Source organism: Neomonachus schauinslandi, chromosome 10 (assembly GCF_002201575.2).
Source record: "Neomonachus schauinslandi chromosome 10, ASM220157v2, whole genome shotgun sequence".
Classification (NCBI taxonomy): Eukaryota; Metazoa; Chordata; class Mammalia; order Carnivora; family Phocidae; genus Neomonachus; species Neomonachus schauinslandi.
In genome coordinates, this window is record NC_058412.1 from 119,980,242 (window position 1) to 119,997,708 (window position 17,467).

At 43.6% G+C, this 17,467-nt stretch overlaps 1 protein-coding gene across 1 annotated transcript in view; it reads right to left on the minus strand.

The window, feature by feature from the left end:
• Positions 1 to 17,467, minus strand: part of CHD6 (chromodomain helicase DNA binding protein 6) — a 201,793-nt gene that overhangs the window by 71,646 nt on the left and 112,680 nt on the right. The window contains exons 15-17 of the mRNA XM_021688920.1: positions 17,109 to 17,364; positions 16,109 to 16,319; positions 6,196 to 6,391 (exon numbers count right to left, since the gene is read on the minus strand). Coding sequence (XP_021544595.1) covers positions 6,196 to 6,391; positions 16,109 to 16,319; positions 17,109 to 17,364 — 663 coding nt within the window. The remainder of the gene's footprint in view (positions 1 to 6,195; positions 6,392 to 16,108; positions 16,320 to 17,108; positions 17,365 to 17,467) is intronic.

Below are 17,467 nucleotides of genomic sequence, written 5' to 3' on the forward strand. Positions count from 1 at the left end.
TAGCACAGATACCTGCCCACTCTATTTCTACTGTGTGACTCAGTTTATCACCCAAACCAAAGTCCTGAGCACTGTTGTCTCCCCAGGGCTTGGCCTGCTGTCTAGAGCTCAATAAATGTGTCAGTAAGTCAGTCAAGAGCTGGCTGAGTACAGGAAGGAGAGAAGAGTTAGTAGCATGGGAAAAGGGTGCTTTGGGGCAGCCAAAAAAGAAGCGGAGAGTGAAAAGGAGAGGACATTGGAAGGAGAGGCAGGACTTACTTTCTTTGCGGCCAATGCACAGTAAGTGCCCATCCCAGCTGCCTCAGGAGCACCACCTATGCTCATTCCCACCTTGTGTTCCCTTGGTCTGGAATATTTTTTCCTTCCGAAATCAGATTTGAGATCCTGCCCCTCACTTAGGTCTCTGCTGAGACATCACCTTCTTAAAGAAGCCTTCCTAGACCACACTCTAGGACAGGGCACCAACCGCCACCATTCTTATCCTCTGAGTCTGTTTAACTTCTTTGTAACTAGGATGTGATCTGCAACTACCTCATTCAGTTTTCCTTGTCAGCCCCCTAAAATGAAAGCTCCATGAGAGCACTAACCACTGGTCTCGCTCACTGCTGTGTCTCCAGCCCTTTGAACAGCGCCTGGCACATCCCAGTGTTCAGCAAGCACTGAGTGAATGGACCACGTAACGGAACATTCACAAATTCCCAACTTTCTTCCAACAGAGACAAGTGAAGCCGGCGGAGCCCAGCCCTCGGAGGTCGGGGCCTACACACTGTTGAGAGTCGGTACCAGCAGCACGTGGCAGCGGGGGAAGAGGCCGAGGAGACCACTACCTCTCCTTTCCTGCAGCAGTGCCTCACGCCCCTGGGAACAGACCCTGGAAGGGGCTCTGGCTCCTCAGGCTGGATGCCCTCTCCCTTCCCAGTGCTGTCGCACTCCCCTATGGCTGTGCCCTCTGCCCGTAGCCCTGCTCCCATGCTTTCTAAGCCCTCCCTCCAGGGACCTTACCAACAGGAGGGACAAGGAACCGTGCGGCCCAACCAGGGTGACCCCGAGCCCTGTCCGACCCTCAGGAACTCTGGCCTGAAAGAGCAAAACCTCCGAGGAGCATGTGAGGTGTCACAGGGCAACGAGAAAGCCAGGTGCTGGCGGCCTCTGTGAGGGGATGCGTGGTACCCCGCTGCTCCCACCAGGCCTCTCTCTGCCCTCAAAGCTAGTGGCACGGCTGGCTTCCTGCAAACCAGAAGCAAAGAAACCCGCTTTTCACTGCTCGTTTTCATTCTCAGGCTACTGCCAATACCCTCTGCCATTTCTTAACCTCGGTGCTCCGGGAAACCTGATGTACCAGGACTGGCTCACAGCTGGGTCTCCCCAGTGAAGGTGAGAAAGGGTGAACTTACACTCTCGATTTCCTTACATGCGCTAAAGCTAACACAGGCACACTCAAGGCCCGAGAGAGGATGTGGCATTTACCTGATACCTCTAGGTGAGATGTGCCTGTTAAAGGGACCTTGAGTTGGTTCACCTCCGAGACGGGTGCAGTCCTTCGGTGCCACTTTATTCTCTCTTTATCCCTAAGTAGTGCCTGGCTCCTATCCTGGATCCCAATGAACTTCACTGTTCTGGAAGAGGGAAGTGCTGCCAGGCTCACAGAGTAGAGACTACAGCAAGAGTCCTGGCTCCCCATCCTCGTGCTTCCACAGGGAGGGTCTGCTCTCCACCCTCCCTCTCCTCGTCTGTATTCCAAACGGACGAGACTGACCAATCAGTGAAACCTGACCTCAGCTCCTGTGGACTCGCCCCGTCCCCTCCTCTCTTGAGGGGCGCAGACACTCTTCTATCACTGGCAGCCCTGCTGGGGCAGGCCTCTGCTCCGAGGACGACCGCCAGCAGGTCTCTGTGGGTCAGGTCAACCTTGGGGGGAGGGTGTGTTGAGTACAGGAGTCTGAGGGGGCCTCATTCTGGCTACAGGTCAAGCTGTGTCATCTAATCCACCTTCACAATTGATTAAAGCTCATCTTTTTTTGTTTGTTTGTTTTTCGGATTTTATTTATTTATTTATTTATTTTAGGGAGAGAATCCCAAGCAGACTCTGTGCTGAGCGTGGAGCCTTACTGAGGGCTTGATTGATCTCACTACCCTGAGATCGCCACGACCTGAGCCGAAGTCAAGAGTCAGACGCTTAACCGACTGAGCCACCCAGGCACCCCTAAAGCTCATCTTTTGATCCTCCATTATACTTCTGTGTCTACTTCTTAAATGGTTCAGATCTAGGCATGGGAGAGGGATAGAATTTAGCTGGAGTCCTCAGGCTCTAACAAGACCAAAGGAAACAGCATATGACACCTGAGGTCATTTGTTTTATGAAGACCTAGATTTAAAAAGACATCTCTAGCGATTCCTAAGCCTAATTCTATCCCCAAAGCATAGAAAACCCCAGCCACATGATCAAAAGAAAATGATGAGTGTTTAATAATAATAATAATAATAATAATAAAAAACACCAGAAAAGGTAACAGTGCTCTCTGACTTTCAGCTGACTTCTCAGAGAAAGGAGCTATGTTCTCCAGCCATGGAAGCTGGTTTCTCTGCAGACCTGCCTCAGGGACTCAGGCCTACTTAGCTGAGCCCAGCCTCCCCTAATCAGGCTGGCTTCACTTTCAAGGCTCTGAGAGGGTCTGCCTTCAGTCAAGAAACAGCTCCTCAGCATTGGCACTGCTTCCCCATGCCGGCCTGCCTGGAGATAACCATGGACTGCACCAGATCTTTCCAAGCTGTTTGAGGCCAGAATGAACACATTTTCTATCATCTGAACTCAGACCTCTGGAGCCATGCTGAAATCCTACTAGGGTAGGGCATAAGACCCTGTTCATAATGAGATTCTTTTTTCTGTGGTCCTGATATTTATGTCAGGCAGAACACATCTCAATCCACACACAGATCAATGTTCTGTGCCAAGGCCATCTTCCAAAAGAAATACAACCATCCTCTATCAGAGCAGGAATTGTGGTTCTTCAATAACCATAAAGGACTACAGATGACTGAAAGCTTTCACTTTTTACAAACAATTTTCATATTTTACAAAAAATATTAGATTACATACATATGTGTGAATGACTATGTGTAAGTTAACATGATGTAACTAGCAAGGACAGTACCAGAGAACAGTCTGGTTAAGTTTTCTACTATTAGGGTTAGGAATGCATCTGACTGATGTTCACAGCTGAACTTAGCTGTAGTCCTGGGAACCACATGATGGTCTTGGGGTCCCAGTGTCCAGACTCTCTCCCCACATTGTATTTATAGCACACAGCACGAGGTCATGTGGCAGGGGGAGCATGCGTACTGAGTGTGCACTGTTCTGTGGGCAGCCTCCAGCCCTCATGCTCCTCCCCACACCAAGCAAGTACACAACTTTGATCCATCTCTGTGGGTGACTCAGAACTACACTTTCCTTTCTCTGTCACGTCGTCTTCACAGCCCACCAATCCCACTCCCCATGAACACTGCACTGATCTGATTTCCTTGCCCTAACATTATTCTTCCCAATTCTTTCATTTCTACCCAGTCTGGCACATATTTCAAAAAATAAAGGACAGTTCCCTCTAAGCTACCAAACTTTTACATAAAAATAACAACAACAACAACAACAACAACAAAGCAGAGTAGTAGATCTAGATCTAGAAGACCCAGTGGCCAGTCTGGGGGTCCACGAGTTGAGGGATTTTCACTCTAACTTGGACCCGGGACTACCACTGACGCCCTCACTCATTTACCTTCTGCCACATCCTTGCTTCAAGTTCCCACCCTGGATGGCCCGGAGTGCTGGTGGTCTTTGTTTCCCCACTGAGGCGGAGCATTACAGCAAGTTCAGAAACTGACTCAGCGGACTAAAAGCCTCACGTGGTCCAATTTCCATCTGACTTTGCTGCTATTCCTTTTATTCATCTCTTGCCAGCTCCCCAGCGGTGGACATTTAAAACAGCTTTTCCAAAGCTTCTCCCTTCTCCCCAGACCCCAATTCTGGATAGCCCCGTCCACCCTCTCTGGCTGCTCTGCATACAAATCAACCCCCTCAGATGACTTCACCTTCCCCCCTAGGCTCCACCACTCTCATTCTTGCTAGTTCCATCTCTTGGCATGGGCACCTATTCGCAATTGGTCATGTCCAGGATTTCACCTAGGTGAAGCATGGTGATCCCCAAATCCTTGTCTTGACCATGACCTGCCTCCAAATGCTGGCCACATGCTTCCAATTTCCCGCCTAGAAATTCCTCCAGGCGTGCCTTGCCATCATGGGCTCAAATTGGCCAGCCAATTTCAGCTTCTCACACCATCATTCTCCTGAGTACCAAGGCTCACAGTCAAGTGAGCACTGCAAAGGAGCACAGAACTTCACAGTTGGCAAGGATTTAAGGGCTCATTTGTATCAGGGTCAGCAAACTTCTGCTATAATAGTGGATATTTTAGATGTTGTGGGCTATGGTCTCTGTTGTGATACTCAACCCTGCCCCTGTAACATGACAGCACCAGAGATATTATGTATTATGGATGGGTGTGGCTGTAGTCCAGTAAAAGCACTTCAAGCCGGCTAGCCAACAGGCGCTAACTTCCCACCACATGGTCTATATCACTATCCTAGTTAGGTTTTTGCCAGTTCCCTAATCAAATATTAGTTTTTGCTTATTTTTATGCCAGTGTCAAGCACATTATTGATTATATCTAGCAACTCACCTTTGACCCAAATATCCCTTCACCATAGAGAGGCCTGATGGGGAACTAGTCATGCCCACTGATTTTCTCTGAAGCTGGACGTTGAACACAGGGCCACACAGTTTGCTTCACAAATGATTTCTCCCCCTGAATTTTAGCCAATTATGACCAATTTAATAATTTAAAGTGCCATTTTTTCAACTAGTGGGCTGCTTTCTTCAAAAAAAAATCTTGCTTGGAAACTCATTAAATGAAAAAGGCAAGGCAGAACGAATGTGGCAAGTGGTGTAAGCTCCTCTGCTGACTTGCTGTCCCTCGCAGGGGGCCCTCCTTCAGGTTTGTGACACAGAAGCCTCTACACTGCTTTTATCAATCACTGTATCATGAAAAAGGTTTTGAGCTACCCACCACCCTCCCCACTACATACTTGCAATCCTAGTATTGGCAAATATCCCATGATACAATATATACTTAGGGCGAAGTTTATCATTCATGAAAATGGATGTACATCTAGAAATGGGATTCTTGACAAGTCACAATCTTTTTGGCTGACATACTGCCCAATGTGGCCAGAATGCCATTGTTTTTACTTTGAAGCAGGGTTGATGAAGGACTCTGACCCAGAGAACTGTTAGCTCTGTCATCTTCTTGCTTGTTTATGCTTATTTTAAAACTGTATTAACTCCGGGGCGCCTGGGTGGCTCAGATGGTTGAGCGTCTGCCTTCGGCTCGGGTCATGATCCTGGAGTCCCGGGATCAAGTCCCGCATCGGGCTCCCTGCTCGGCGGGGAGTCTGCTTCTCCTCCCTCTGACCCTCCTCCCTCTCCTGCTCTCTGTCTCTCATTCTCTCTCTCTCAAATAAATAAATAAAATCTTTAAAAAAAAAAAAAAAAAAAAAAAAAACTGTATTAACTCCAATCTTTACAGTAATCTTTTAAAGCCACCCATTATTTAATCTGGTTAAAACTAAAAAATATGTCCACAAATTCATTTGACTGGGCACATATACACTCTAACATGTAGCATTAAGTCAAGAGCAAATGAACTAGGGAGGGCGCCTGTCACCCTGGCCACCAATGGAATTTTGTGTTATCTCCTTTACTATACATGACATATGACCATCTAAGAAACCAACCAGTGAAAATGCCTAAATCACTCTGTATTATCAAAAATTAGAGAGCTAGTTAAGCTTAATATTTTTCTTTATGTTGGATAATAAAAATAAACAGTAGTTCTAGTCTCTGTCTGGAGGCCACCACTGTGAAAAACCATCTGGTTTAAAGCAAAAAGAAAGAACCACTCCCTGATTAGTGGGAAAGGTCGACATGACTTTTCATTCAGTTGACCCCTGCCCGAGGCCCTAAGCCTGCCGTCCAGCTGACAGCACAGCACGAGCAAGGCAGACACCCTACAAGCAAGCCGGGCCCCATCGTGATGTTCTCAGATGCAGGGGCAGCTAAGGCAAACAGCAATCATCCTAGTGGTTACCTGCAAGTCATTTTGTGGGTTCCAGTCTGAATCAAATATGATGCAGGTATCGGCGGCTGTGAGATTGATGCCCAGGCCTCCCGCTCTGGTGCACAGAAGAAAGACAAAGCGGTCTGAGTCTGGCTTACAGAACCGGTCGATGGCTGCCTGGCGCAGGTTTCCCCGTACTCGCCCATCAATTCGCTCATAGGTGTATCTGAGGGGACCCAAACGAACGAAAGCCCAGGTGTTAATCATACTTCAATGGAGAGCAGCAAACAACGCAGGAAGCTGTTGACCCGCAGCCTTATATCCCTCACTTCTAAGTTTGGACCAACTGAGAGCAGTCTGTGAGGACTCCCTCCCGTCCATATAGGCAGCAGGGCAGACGCCTAAGACTGCACTGCAAAACGTACCCCCCCAAAACAAGCAAACAAAAACCAAACCAAAACAAAAATATCAGCCACAAACTAAGGACCAGAAGAATTGTAAACATAAAATATCAATCCCCACAGCCTGAGCAACTTATTCTCCAGTATTTCCCGGTTTCCACTTGCACCAAATCTAATCATAAGACCAGGAAAAGCAAATAAGAGCCTCAAACATCTACTTTAAGTAGTGGTCTTCACAAGGAATCAAAGTTCAAATCAGTGTGTAGCTGCTCTGGGGTACCCTGAAAATGGTAAGCAGACTGTACTGACAGGCAGGCCTTGTGCACCTGGGCTGGTCATTTCCGGCCCATCAGTTCCCCCGGGCAGCACAGTGCCATGCACAGAAACCACAGGAAGGTTTCTGAGCTGTGTTGGGGGCAGGGGGACAACAGCTGAGGACTTTTTAGAGGGAAATAAAATGGGGAAGTGAAGCTGACTATCATTAAGAAGGCACATACCTGTGTGGAAACAAGGGTGAAAAGCACGGTAGGGGATAGGATAAAAGGAAGGAGAGCATATTACTAGCCGTCCATTCAATTAAAGTACACAGAGGGTATCTTCATGATGGAATCACGTGATTAATACACAATTAAAATAGAGTAGCAATGTGGACAGCTGCTGACATCTTACTCTCTTCTTACTTACCCTAACAATGAATAAATTCACAAGGGGATATTACCCTGGGCCCAATTCTGACCGCCAAGCAGGAACTGGTTGGTAAAGTAGAACTAAAAGGAACCTTGTGACAGAAGGACCAAGTCGCCCTGGACCCAACAGCAGCCAGGAACATGGATCCTGACACAAACCTTATCAGTAGCCCACAGTTTGGGAAATCAGATCTTTAAAACCTCAGATAAATAATTGGTAAGAGAATAAGGACAGACACTCTAGGGGTAGATGACTCTGTTTGGCTCTAGAAAACGGAGTGTGGCAATAGGATTTCCTCCAGGATTCTGACTTCCTCGAGGAAAAGGAAAATCCATGTAAAGAAACCATCCAAGGAAATAACATGTAGAGCAACCAGACCAACTCAGGCTCAAAAGGGACACGTACAAAGCCAAAAAAACCAAGTCTGAAAACACTGTCTTCCTTTGACAAAGCCACAGTGCATCATCACTTGGAATTACAGGTGTAGATTTTCCCTTTTTCTTCTTTTTTAATGTAATAAACTTAAGCATAATATGTGGGACTACAGTAGTAAATAAAACAGGAGGTGGTGACTTAGAAAGGCAGACTAGGAAGAGACTGTGTCATAAGATAAAAGCAAAGGGTTGTATGTCTGGATTCTATAAAACCAAAAGGCAGTTAGATATAATGGTCATTATCATTAATAATAGCCACAGCAGTAATATAAGCAGTAAGCTCTGACGAGTCAAGCTCTGTGCCAGGCACTGTGATACATCCTTGATATGCACCATCCCATTTACGTCTCATGATAATCCTAAGGACTGGTTTTTATTGTCATCCCCATTATACATTCGAGGAAACTTCAAAAACAAAAACAAAACCCCCACAAGCAAACTAATTTGCTCAGTCACTGAGCAGGTGAGTGAGTTGAACTGAGACCCATTTGACTCCAAGTCCACATTCTTAACCAGTTTGCTGTATAGCCTTTGTATTGTACCCTACACTTCAATGCAGGAGGGTGGAAAGACTGCCCTGAACACCTAACAGAGAAAATTAAAGATAAATAAGAGACACCAGTAAATTTAGGAAGCTGATAACTCTAGTGGAAGCTGGAAGAAACTATAGGCACCAACATGGTTTTGATAAACCAGTGCACTGAGGTCTGTACTGGGTACTCAGAAGTTTGGGTGTGTGGGTGATGGGATGCAAGAAGCACAGGATTTGGAGTCAGGGGACAAGGCTGAGATTCAATTAAACAGGAGTTGTCACCACCCCCACTGTCACACATGTGAACAATTAATGCTGAAGGCACAGAGGACACCCCAGCCATCAGAGGAGAGCGAGATGCCCATGGATCGAGGGAGGCAGGGAATTAGCACAACTCTAAGTAGGAGGAGAAATCAATAAATAGCGAAGCTAGAGCTCAACTGTCCCCCAGGGAGAAAATTCCCATACAATTATAGTGTTTTGCCAGCTCTGATCTAAAAACAGTTTGAGAAATTGTGCAGGATGATTGGAACATTAATTCTCATTTCTATTACTTGTTCAGTTTTGAGGGAGTGCTCTCAAAGAACACAAAACTAAAAATCCATCCCATTATGTGAGTTCTTTTAAGCTGTTCCTCACCCCCTCCTTTCTGAGCCAAATCCTTTGGCTATGCCCTCACCCCTGTATGAGAATATGGCATGAAATTAAGCGGGAACAAAACCAAACCGACAGCTGGAGAGACAACGAGGCTCAGAGAACAAAGAAAATCTTGAGGGCTAGTAAGTCTGAATGAAGAAATCAGACATCAAAAAATTTTCCACACCACACATTTATGCAGTAATTAACCCTCTGCATCAACTATATTTTGAACAAAGTCCCTGGGAGTTTATGTGGCTCATCAAACTGTAATTCTCAGTCACTGTCAAATTTCAACAAGAAGCAGGTGGCAGCCTGGAAAACCTGAGTGCTTTGTTTTGGGGAGGGGGGCGGTGACGCGTTTTGGGCACAACAGGAAATGCTGACCTCAGAAGGCCTGAAGGGAAATGAAAAGCTTTCTCATCTCTCAGCAATAACTAGCTGGAAAACATAAAGAATGAAACAAATAAGGGCGCCTGGGTGGCTCAGTTATTAAGCGTCTGCCTTCGGCTCAGGTCATGATCCCAGGGTCCTGGGATCGAGCCCCGAATCGGGCTCCCTGCTCCGCAGGAAGCCTGCTTCTCCCTCTCCCACTCCCCCTGCTTGTGTTCTTTCTCTTGCTTTGTCTCTCTGTCAAATAAATAAATAAAATCTTAAAAAAAAAAAAAGAATTAAAAAAATCCCATCCACAATAGCCATACACATACAGAATACTTAGGATTATGCTCAGAGTAAGAAATATGCAGGACTCGGCAACATGACTCTAGGTGCCATGTTGGTTGGTTCACCATGTCCCTTAACACCTACAAGGTTCTAGCACAAGGCAGGTACTTCATAAATATTTACTGAATCAACAGTGTATATGAAAGACCTGAATAACTGCAGTGAATATCAGGTTCTTCAGTTTTATAAAGATATCAATCCTGTCCTACTAAATGTGAAAAAGTCAATCAAAATCCCAACAAATGGATATGTATGTATAAATACAAATATACATATTTGTGTATATACACATACACTTATATATTATTTTTTTCTGTAGTCAGGGACTGTAGTCAGGGATAGATTAAAAAAGAATAATTCTGAAGTTTATCTGCAATAATACATGAGCAAAGGAATAGAAATACTGATCAAAAGAATACAAAGGTTAAACACACACCAGCATAGATAATAAGTATATTTTATGGGCAGTGTTTTATATAAATGGAGGAAAAGATGTACTATTTAATAAATAAAAAATCAGACACATTTGGAAATAAATTAGATCCCCATTGTATACCATTTGCCAAAATTACAGGAAGACTAAAGATTCAAATGTAAAATTAAAAAAAAAATCAAAGAAATCCAGTTAAAGACTCTCAGGTGAGAAAAAACTTAATTCAAGGGGTGCTTGGGTGGCTCAGTTGGTTAAGCATTCGACTCTTGATCTCAGGGTCATGAGTTCAAGCCCTGTGCTGGGCTCCACGCTGGGCATGAAGCCTACTTTAAAAAAAGAAAAGAGGGGCGCCTGGGTGGCTCAGTTGTTAAGCGTCTGCCTTCGGCTCGGGTCATGGTCCCAGGGTCCTGGGATCGAGCCCCGCATGGGGCTCCCTGCTCAGCGGGGAGTCTGCTTCTCCCTCTCCCTCTGCCTGCCATGTGCTCTCTCTCTGTCAAATAAATAAAATTAAAAAAAAAAAAGAAGGAAGGAAGGAAGAAAGAAAGAACTCAATACTTCAGAATATCCAAAGGGATCAGGCTTTGGTGGCACCAGGTAACCCTGAAAATGGGGATGCAGAGTCTAAAACAGAGGAACTGGCTGAATATCTGTGAAAGTATCAGCCTACAGATCACCGACCCCGGCCTCGAAGAGGGTAAAACAGAAGACCTGTGCTGCGCTCTACCCCAGGGATACCAACCAGAGTTACTTCTCTCTAGCCCTTCCCCCCAATCGGCTCCCAGTACAATCAAATTCCCACCCTCTAGGCAGAAGAGAGGAAGAGAGACACCCTGAAATACAGACACTGGACGTTCCCCAATGAGACGGTGTAGCTAAACGGACAGTGTTCACACACAGGATGAGTCACCGAGGCTCTGCTTCCGGTACAGACCGGAAGACCAACCCTCCAGCAAGTAACCACCAGAAAATGGACAAAATACAAAACACAAAATAAAAAACCCACGAATGAAGAGAAAAACCGATCTGAGGGCACTGGAGAGTTGAGGCAAGAAGGCAGATTTTGGAGAGGAACAGAAACTTGCAGTTTTGGCCCGAGGGGAAGCCACCGTTAGGGCGGCAGAGGTACAGGCAGCCAGGACGCGGATAAAAAGCCCCTGTCTTTCAGACCGGAGGCACCAGAGGCACCAGAGGCAGGAGTGTGGGGCAACCAGGACTGCCAGAGGGTGAGGGGGGATCTTAGAAAGCAGAGACATGAGGCTCTGGCGCAAGACTCTGCGGAAGCCTGGCTGACCTCTCCACTCACACACGCCGCTGACCGGACGCAGACAGGAAGTGCATTCGGACGCTCAGCCAGTTACCTGCCTCCAAATAAAACTCGCCATCTTCACAGCAACCGAACAGAAGCCTGAATCTCCACAACAAAATATTGACAATGTTCAGAGGAAACCCCAAAATTACGCAACAAAATTGTGTGAAGAAACAGGAGAAATGTGACCCATTATTAAGGGAAAAGGCAATCAACAGGTGTCACATCTAAAATGTTATAATTAAAGCAGCTATTATAATTATGCTCAGTGAAGGAATGTATGTAATAAAGAAAAGACAGGCAATCACAGCAAAGGAACACAAAAGTAAGAATCACGTGGAAAGCTTAGAACTCGAACACAATCTCTAAAATATGGAAAGCACTGAATGGGCATAGTTATAAGCTCGGCGGAAATGACCAAGAAAAGAGTCAGAGTGCCAGAAGACAGATAAAACAAAAGACGAAAGAAAAAAACACACTGAGACAAATAAAAGAATAGAGCCCATGGAAAGTGGAACAATACGCGAAGGTCAAACATACAGGTGACTGGAGTCTCACAAAGAAATAGAAGAATGGGGCAAAAGGAAAAAAGAACCTGAAGGAATATTGACCCAGCACTTCAAAGTTGGATGAAAGATAAACATGTACAAATTTAAGAAGCTCAATGAAATCTGCACAGGATGAATGCCACACATCACAGTCAAACTGCTGAAAATAAAAAATTAAAATCTTAGTAAAACAATACATTACATACAGGGGAAAGAGGGACATAAATGACTGCAGATCTTGTCAGAAACCATGGGGCCAGAACACAGTGGAGTAACATTTAAAGTGTTGAAAGGAGAAAAAAGGCCAACCTAGACTTCTAACATGAAAGGGATATAAACGAACAAAAAGAAAAAAATCTGACTTGGAGAAAACAAAAACCACCTCTATAATGATTCATCTTAGAAAGGCAGACAATACACCTATGAAACAACCAGTTGAATGCTACAAAAATTGAAAAATTAGAGAAGAAAATGTTCTAGGAAATTGAAAATATAATTACATAATGAAAACCTAGGGGCTAAAGTGGGAGGACAGAGTACGAGAAAGAATTCCACCAGAGGTGTAGCAAAACATAGTAAGATGGAAAGGAAAGAAAATCAGGTGACCGGTCCAGAAGGTCTGACATATAAATAACACGAGTTCCACAGAGAGAAAACAAAACAAGAAGTTTTAAAATGGAACATAAAATACAAATTCCCCAGAACTGAAGGAACACAGATTTCAGATGAGAAAGACCTGCTCAGTATCCGGTTCAACGGATCCCATACAAAGGACAGTGCGGTGTGTAATTCCACAGCACTGGGACAAAGAGGATAAATCAAAGCTTCTGAACAGAAAAACATGTCACATACACAGACCAGGAAGCACAAGGCCTTTGAGCTTCTAAGCAGCAACCATGCAAACTAGAAGACAGGGGACCAAACCCTCAAAATTCTGTGGGGAAATTATTTCTAACCTAGAATCCCAAACTCAGCCAAACGGTTACTCAAGAATGAGAGCAGACTGAAAACATTCCAGGGAGGGTCCACATTGACTTATCATCCACCCTTCCTCAGAAGCCCCCTGAAGCTGTCCATGGGATCCACCAAGGAGATTTCATTCAAGAGGAAAGGGAAGACACTTGTCGTGTGATGAAGGCAGGGAGAGCACAGGTGGCGGCGGGTACCAGGAGGGAAGAGCACCTGGCCGGAGAGGGGCCGCCCATGAGGCCCCGAGCAGATGCAGCGAACGCGCCTGACTGTAACAAGAGGAGATTTAGCCAACCAGGGTACGTTTTGGAGCTGAAATTATACTAAGGAAATAGAAAAATAGGCAATCAAATAAAAAGATAATTTTTAGTTTCAGGGAAACTAAAAACTGTGGGAGGAAAAAACTGTCAACAGCATACTAGATGGCTGGGCTGTCACTTAGCATTTGCGTAAGTCATGTGGTGGTGATGAGGGGCAATGAGAGAAGACAAATGCTCATCGTCCATAGTGGGAACAGGTAATACCTAAAATTAAAAATCATCAAGAAATTACAACTACTAACATTTTTTAGGTATAGCTATAAATACTCAAAATAACAGCATAAAAACAGTTTAAAGTAATAGTTGTTGAGGCTGGGGAAATTGGGGCTGGGTGGGAAGGGTGCTATCAGGAAAGGCATTTTTTGAAAGTCTAACAAAATAGTTTGGCTCTTTAAAATGTGTGTGTGGGGGCGCCTGAGTGGCTCAGTTGTTAAGCGTCTGCCTTCGGCTCAGGTCATGATCCCAGGGTCCTGGGATCGAGCCCCTCATCAGGCTCCCTGCTCGGCAGGAAGCGTGCTTCCTCTCTCTCCCACTCCCCCTGCTTGTGTTCCCTCTCTCGCTGTGTCTCTCTCTGTCAAATAAATAAAATCTTAAAAAAAAAAAAAATGTGCGTGTATAACTTTGCTGGAAATAAAAACTAAATTAAAAAGAGAAAAGTAACAATGATATTAAGGCCAGAAGAACCCTGTTGGATGCAGCTGGGTTTGGGTTTACAAAAAAAGTGTAAAGAAAATACTTAAGAATATTTATATGAGTGTGTGGTTGAAAGATAGGGGAAGCCTTTCTAAGCCTATTAGTTTAAGCATTTAACTTTAAATTTAAGCATATATAAGCATTTAAGTTTATTGAAAGCTGTTTTAAGAGTTTTAAGAATGAGAGTTTTGACTATTACAAAACTTGAAACTTCTAAAAATAAGATAAACAAAACCCATACCCATAAACAAAAAGTCAAAAACAACCAGTGGGGAAGTATTTATGCTATATTCTTAAGTAAACAAATCATTCTCATAATAAAAAGGCAAAGAGCAACAAAAAATGGAGGAAGAACATGAATAAGCAGTTCATGCACACAAAACTATAAACAGCTAAAATATATGGAAAATACTCTCATTATTACTCTCAGAAATACAACTTAAAACAAAAGACCATAATTTTGGCTCATTGGATTAGCTAAGATTAAGTGGCAAAAACATCACTGATCAGAGTATGGGCGGGGAAGCACTGCTGAAAGGCATAAAAGTAACATCTTTCTAGAGGGTGTTTTGGAAATAAGTATCAAGTGCTTTTAAAATTGTACATAAAAATTTATCCTAAGGAAATAACTGGAAACATTCACAATGATCCTAAAGAGATAACTACAGAGTTCCTTAAAATCCTGAAAAACTGAGAACAACCTATGAGGCAGAGTATCATCAAAATTATGGTTTAGAAAATAAGTTTAAAAAAAATCATGATATATTAAATAAAAAGGTGAACTACAAAGTAGAATGTAGAAATATAAACAAATGGACAACAAAACTAAATGTTTGTATGCACAAAATGAAAAAGACAACCCCCTGAGTATGAGTGGGAGCCTGGAGCCAGTGGTGGGGTTATTTATGTCTGTATTCTCAAGAGAAATTTAATATTTAAATAATTTGAAAACAAAATAAGCAATAGATGAGAAGGACAAATAGGATAAAAAGGAGCTAAACAGAGACATCTGTACTTCGTAAAAGTCTGTTAATTACACTGTTACTCATTTTGGGGGGTTCTTTAAAAAACAGAAACTGCGAACTAGTAGTTGTATATATTTTGAAGAGTCAGATAACGTATTTATAAGAAGCAAGTGTTCTGGCAACGGGTTCCTAATCTAGAGTGAATTTATAAAATATGAAACTGCTTTAACTAGTTTTGATTTACTCATTATACCTTCCTTAAAGAAAAAAATAATATAAGTCAAGAATTCTCTACCTAAAGACTTCGACTATAGGACTCCGAGAAATTTTTTTATTGTCAAATTTGATTTTGGAGAATTATTTATGTAACATTAAATGTCAGCATATCCCATAGTTGAATCGGTCACTTCTTTTAATACTCCTTCTATAAATTATGTTACAACAGCAAACAGAATTTTCAAGGATCAGAATATTTAAGACAACTGTGATTTGCTATGATTACTTTATGAAACCAAAGCTTTCCTTTAAACTTTTAAATGCTTAAACTAATAGCTTCTATGACCTTGAAAATTTTTTTTACCATTGCATAAAGTCTTAAAAATCCATTTATCATCTTTGGATCATTGATGTAGCCCAGTGACTGGAAACATAAGGTCCACTGTATGAAGTAACAAATGTAGTGCCCACACAGAATACAAACAACCCATATAACATAACACCACAGACTTTTCACCTGTGTGAGTGTTGGAACTTAGGCTCAAGGAATTATAGGAGTATGAACAAGAAAACAGACTGGAATGCCATAGCTCGTTATCATAAAACCTTAGAGGGTTTGCTGAGAAAGGACATAAAGTATCCCCAATTCTTTTTTTGTGAGCTGTCAGCTTATACTCTTTTAGCAACTTGATATAGTGATGCTTTCCAGGATGTATTTCTCCATCATTATTAAGGGGAAAAAAAAAAAAAAGGCAAATGCATTGTTTTCTTAACCTTCTCTAATGCTTTTGAATTCTGTTTCTTACAACTAAAGAGAATATAAACATGTAGCATTTCCTTTTTAAGCAAAGCAAGGGCTCTACATCATCGCCTGTGAAATTAACTTTAGGCAGTTAAAATTGGGCCTACTTGGTCACAGGATTTAACTCTGAATTTCAATCAACCTTTAGGAGAAGATTACTTTTCTCCATGTTTGAATGCTTTGTTGTTGTTAAAGCATAATTTTTAGATGAATGAAAAAGGTACCCAAAAAAGAACTGCCTGCAGCATCTGATGCACAGCTCTGAGACAAGTTCTCACCTTCTCTGGATGAGATAATCTTCCAGGATATCGAGACAGCGCACCATCTGGGAGAAGATGAGTACTTTGTGACCACCTGCAATCAGCTTAGGGAGCAGTTTATCAATCAGCACCAGCTTCCCTGCTGCTTGAATCATGGCCTGCAGCTGAAAGTCGGGGGCATCAGGGCTGTGGGTTTTCCGGAAATCTTCCAGAATTTTCTCCTCTGCCCCTGGAAAGGAATGGAACAAAACTATTCCTTGAACAAACTCTGAGGGTAAGAGCTGCTCCCTGCTTTACAGATCCTAAAAAAAATGAAGTGAGCTCCCAGATCCAGACCAGCAGTCCAGTGAGGCGACACTGTGTGTGCACAGCCGGTCTGTGCCCTCAGCAGAGGACTCTGCAGCAGCAGCACGGCCACTGTGCAGAGAACGGAGGGGCTCTGCTTTGCTGGGAGACCTCACCAAGTAGAGAAAGAGCTTTAGATACCAAGCTGACTCATCAAGTAAAGAAACCTCCAGAGAAATGTGACAAAAAGACACACCTCTTGACATCATAAAAACTAGCTATTAGCAAATTCAAGCCACATTTTGATTTAAAATTTTATCAGAAAATTTTATTGTAAAAAAGCTTCTGATGTGTTCTCCGGTTAGTACAGTTAACTGTTAATTTACCTGTGGATTGCATCACGATCATTTATTCAGCTAAGTAATACAATTCCCTGTCCCGAAGGGCACAGTATGGGCCAGCCTACAGGTAAATAAAGGGTAGCAGACTGAAGAGTGCTGCCCATCTTCTGATGGCAGAGAGTTGGTAGAGAACTTTAGCTCTGTGCACTCACTACTGGATGGCTTACCCAGATCCACCAACCTCTCTGAGCCTCAGTTTCATACATCATAAAAAGGTGAGCATACATACATCATCCCATTTAATGTAACTCAATACATAGGACTGTTGGTCATCATTAGCTTCTGGCAGAGGCCACGGCAGGCTCGAGTTGCTCCCTGCTTCCCAAACTCACCATTGATCAGGTAGGGATGGTTACAGCACTTTCTCAGCTCCATCATGGTGTTGATGAGATTGGGCATGTTGTGCTGATTTGCCCCCTTGGTCAGGAAGGAAAAGTTCTTCTCCAGGATAGCACGGTAGTACTTTTTCTGGATATTGGTCAGCTCTACTTCAATGATCGTCTCTTGTTTGGGAGCAAGGTTCTTTTCCACATCATCTTTCAGCCGCCGAAGCATCATGGGTTTTAGGATAGATTGCAGTTTCTTCACCTGTCCGGGGAAATGAGACCTGTTCATCTACCCATATCTGATTTTAATGATTGATTACTGGGGTAGTCCAACCTTCACTACACTCTCCTGAGCACCTAATCAC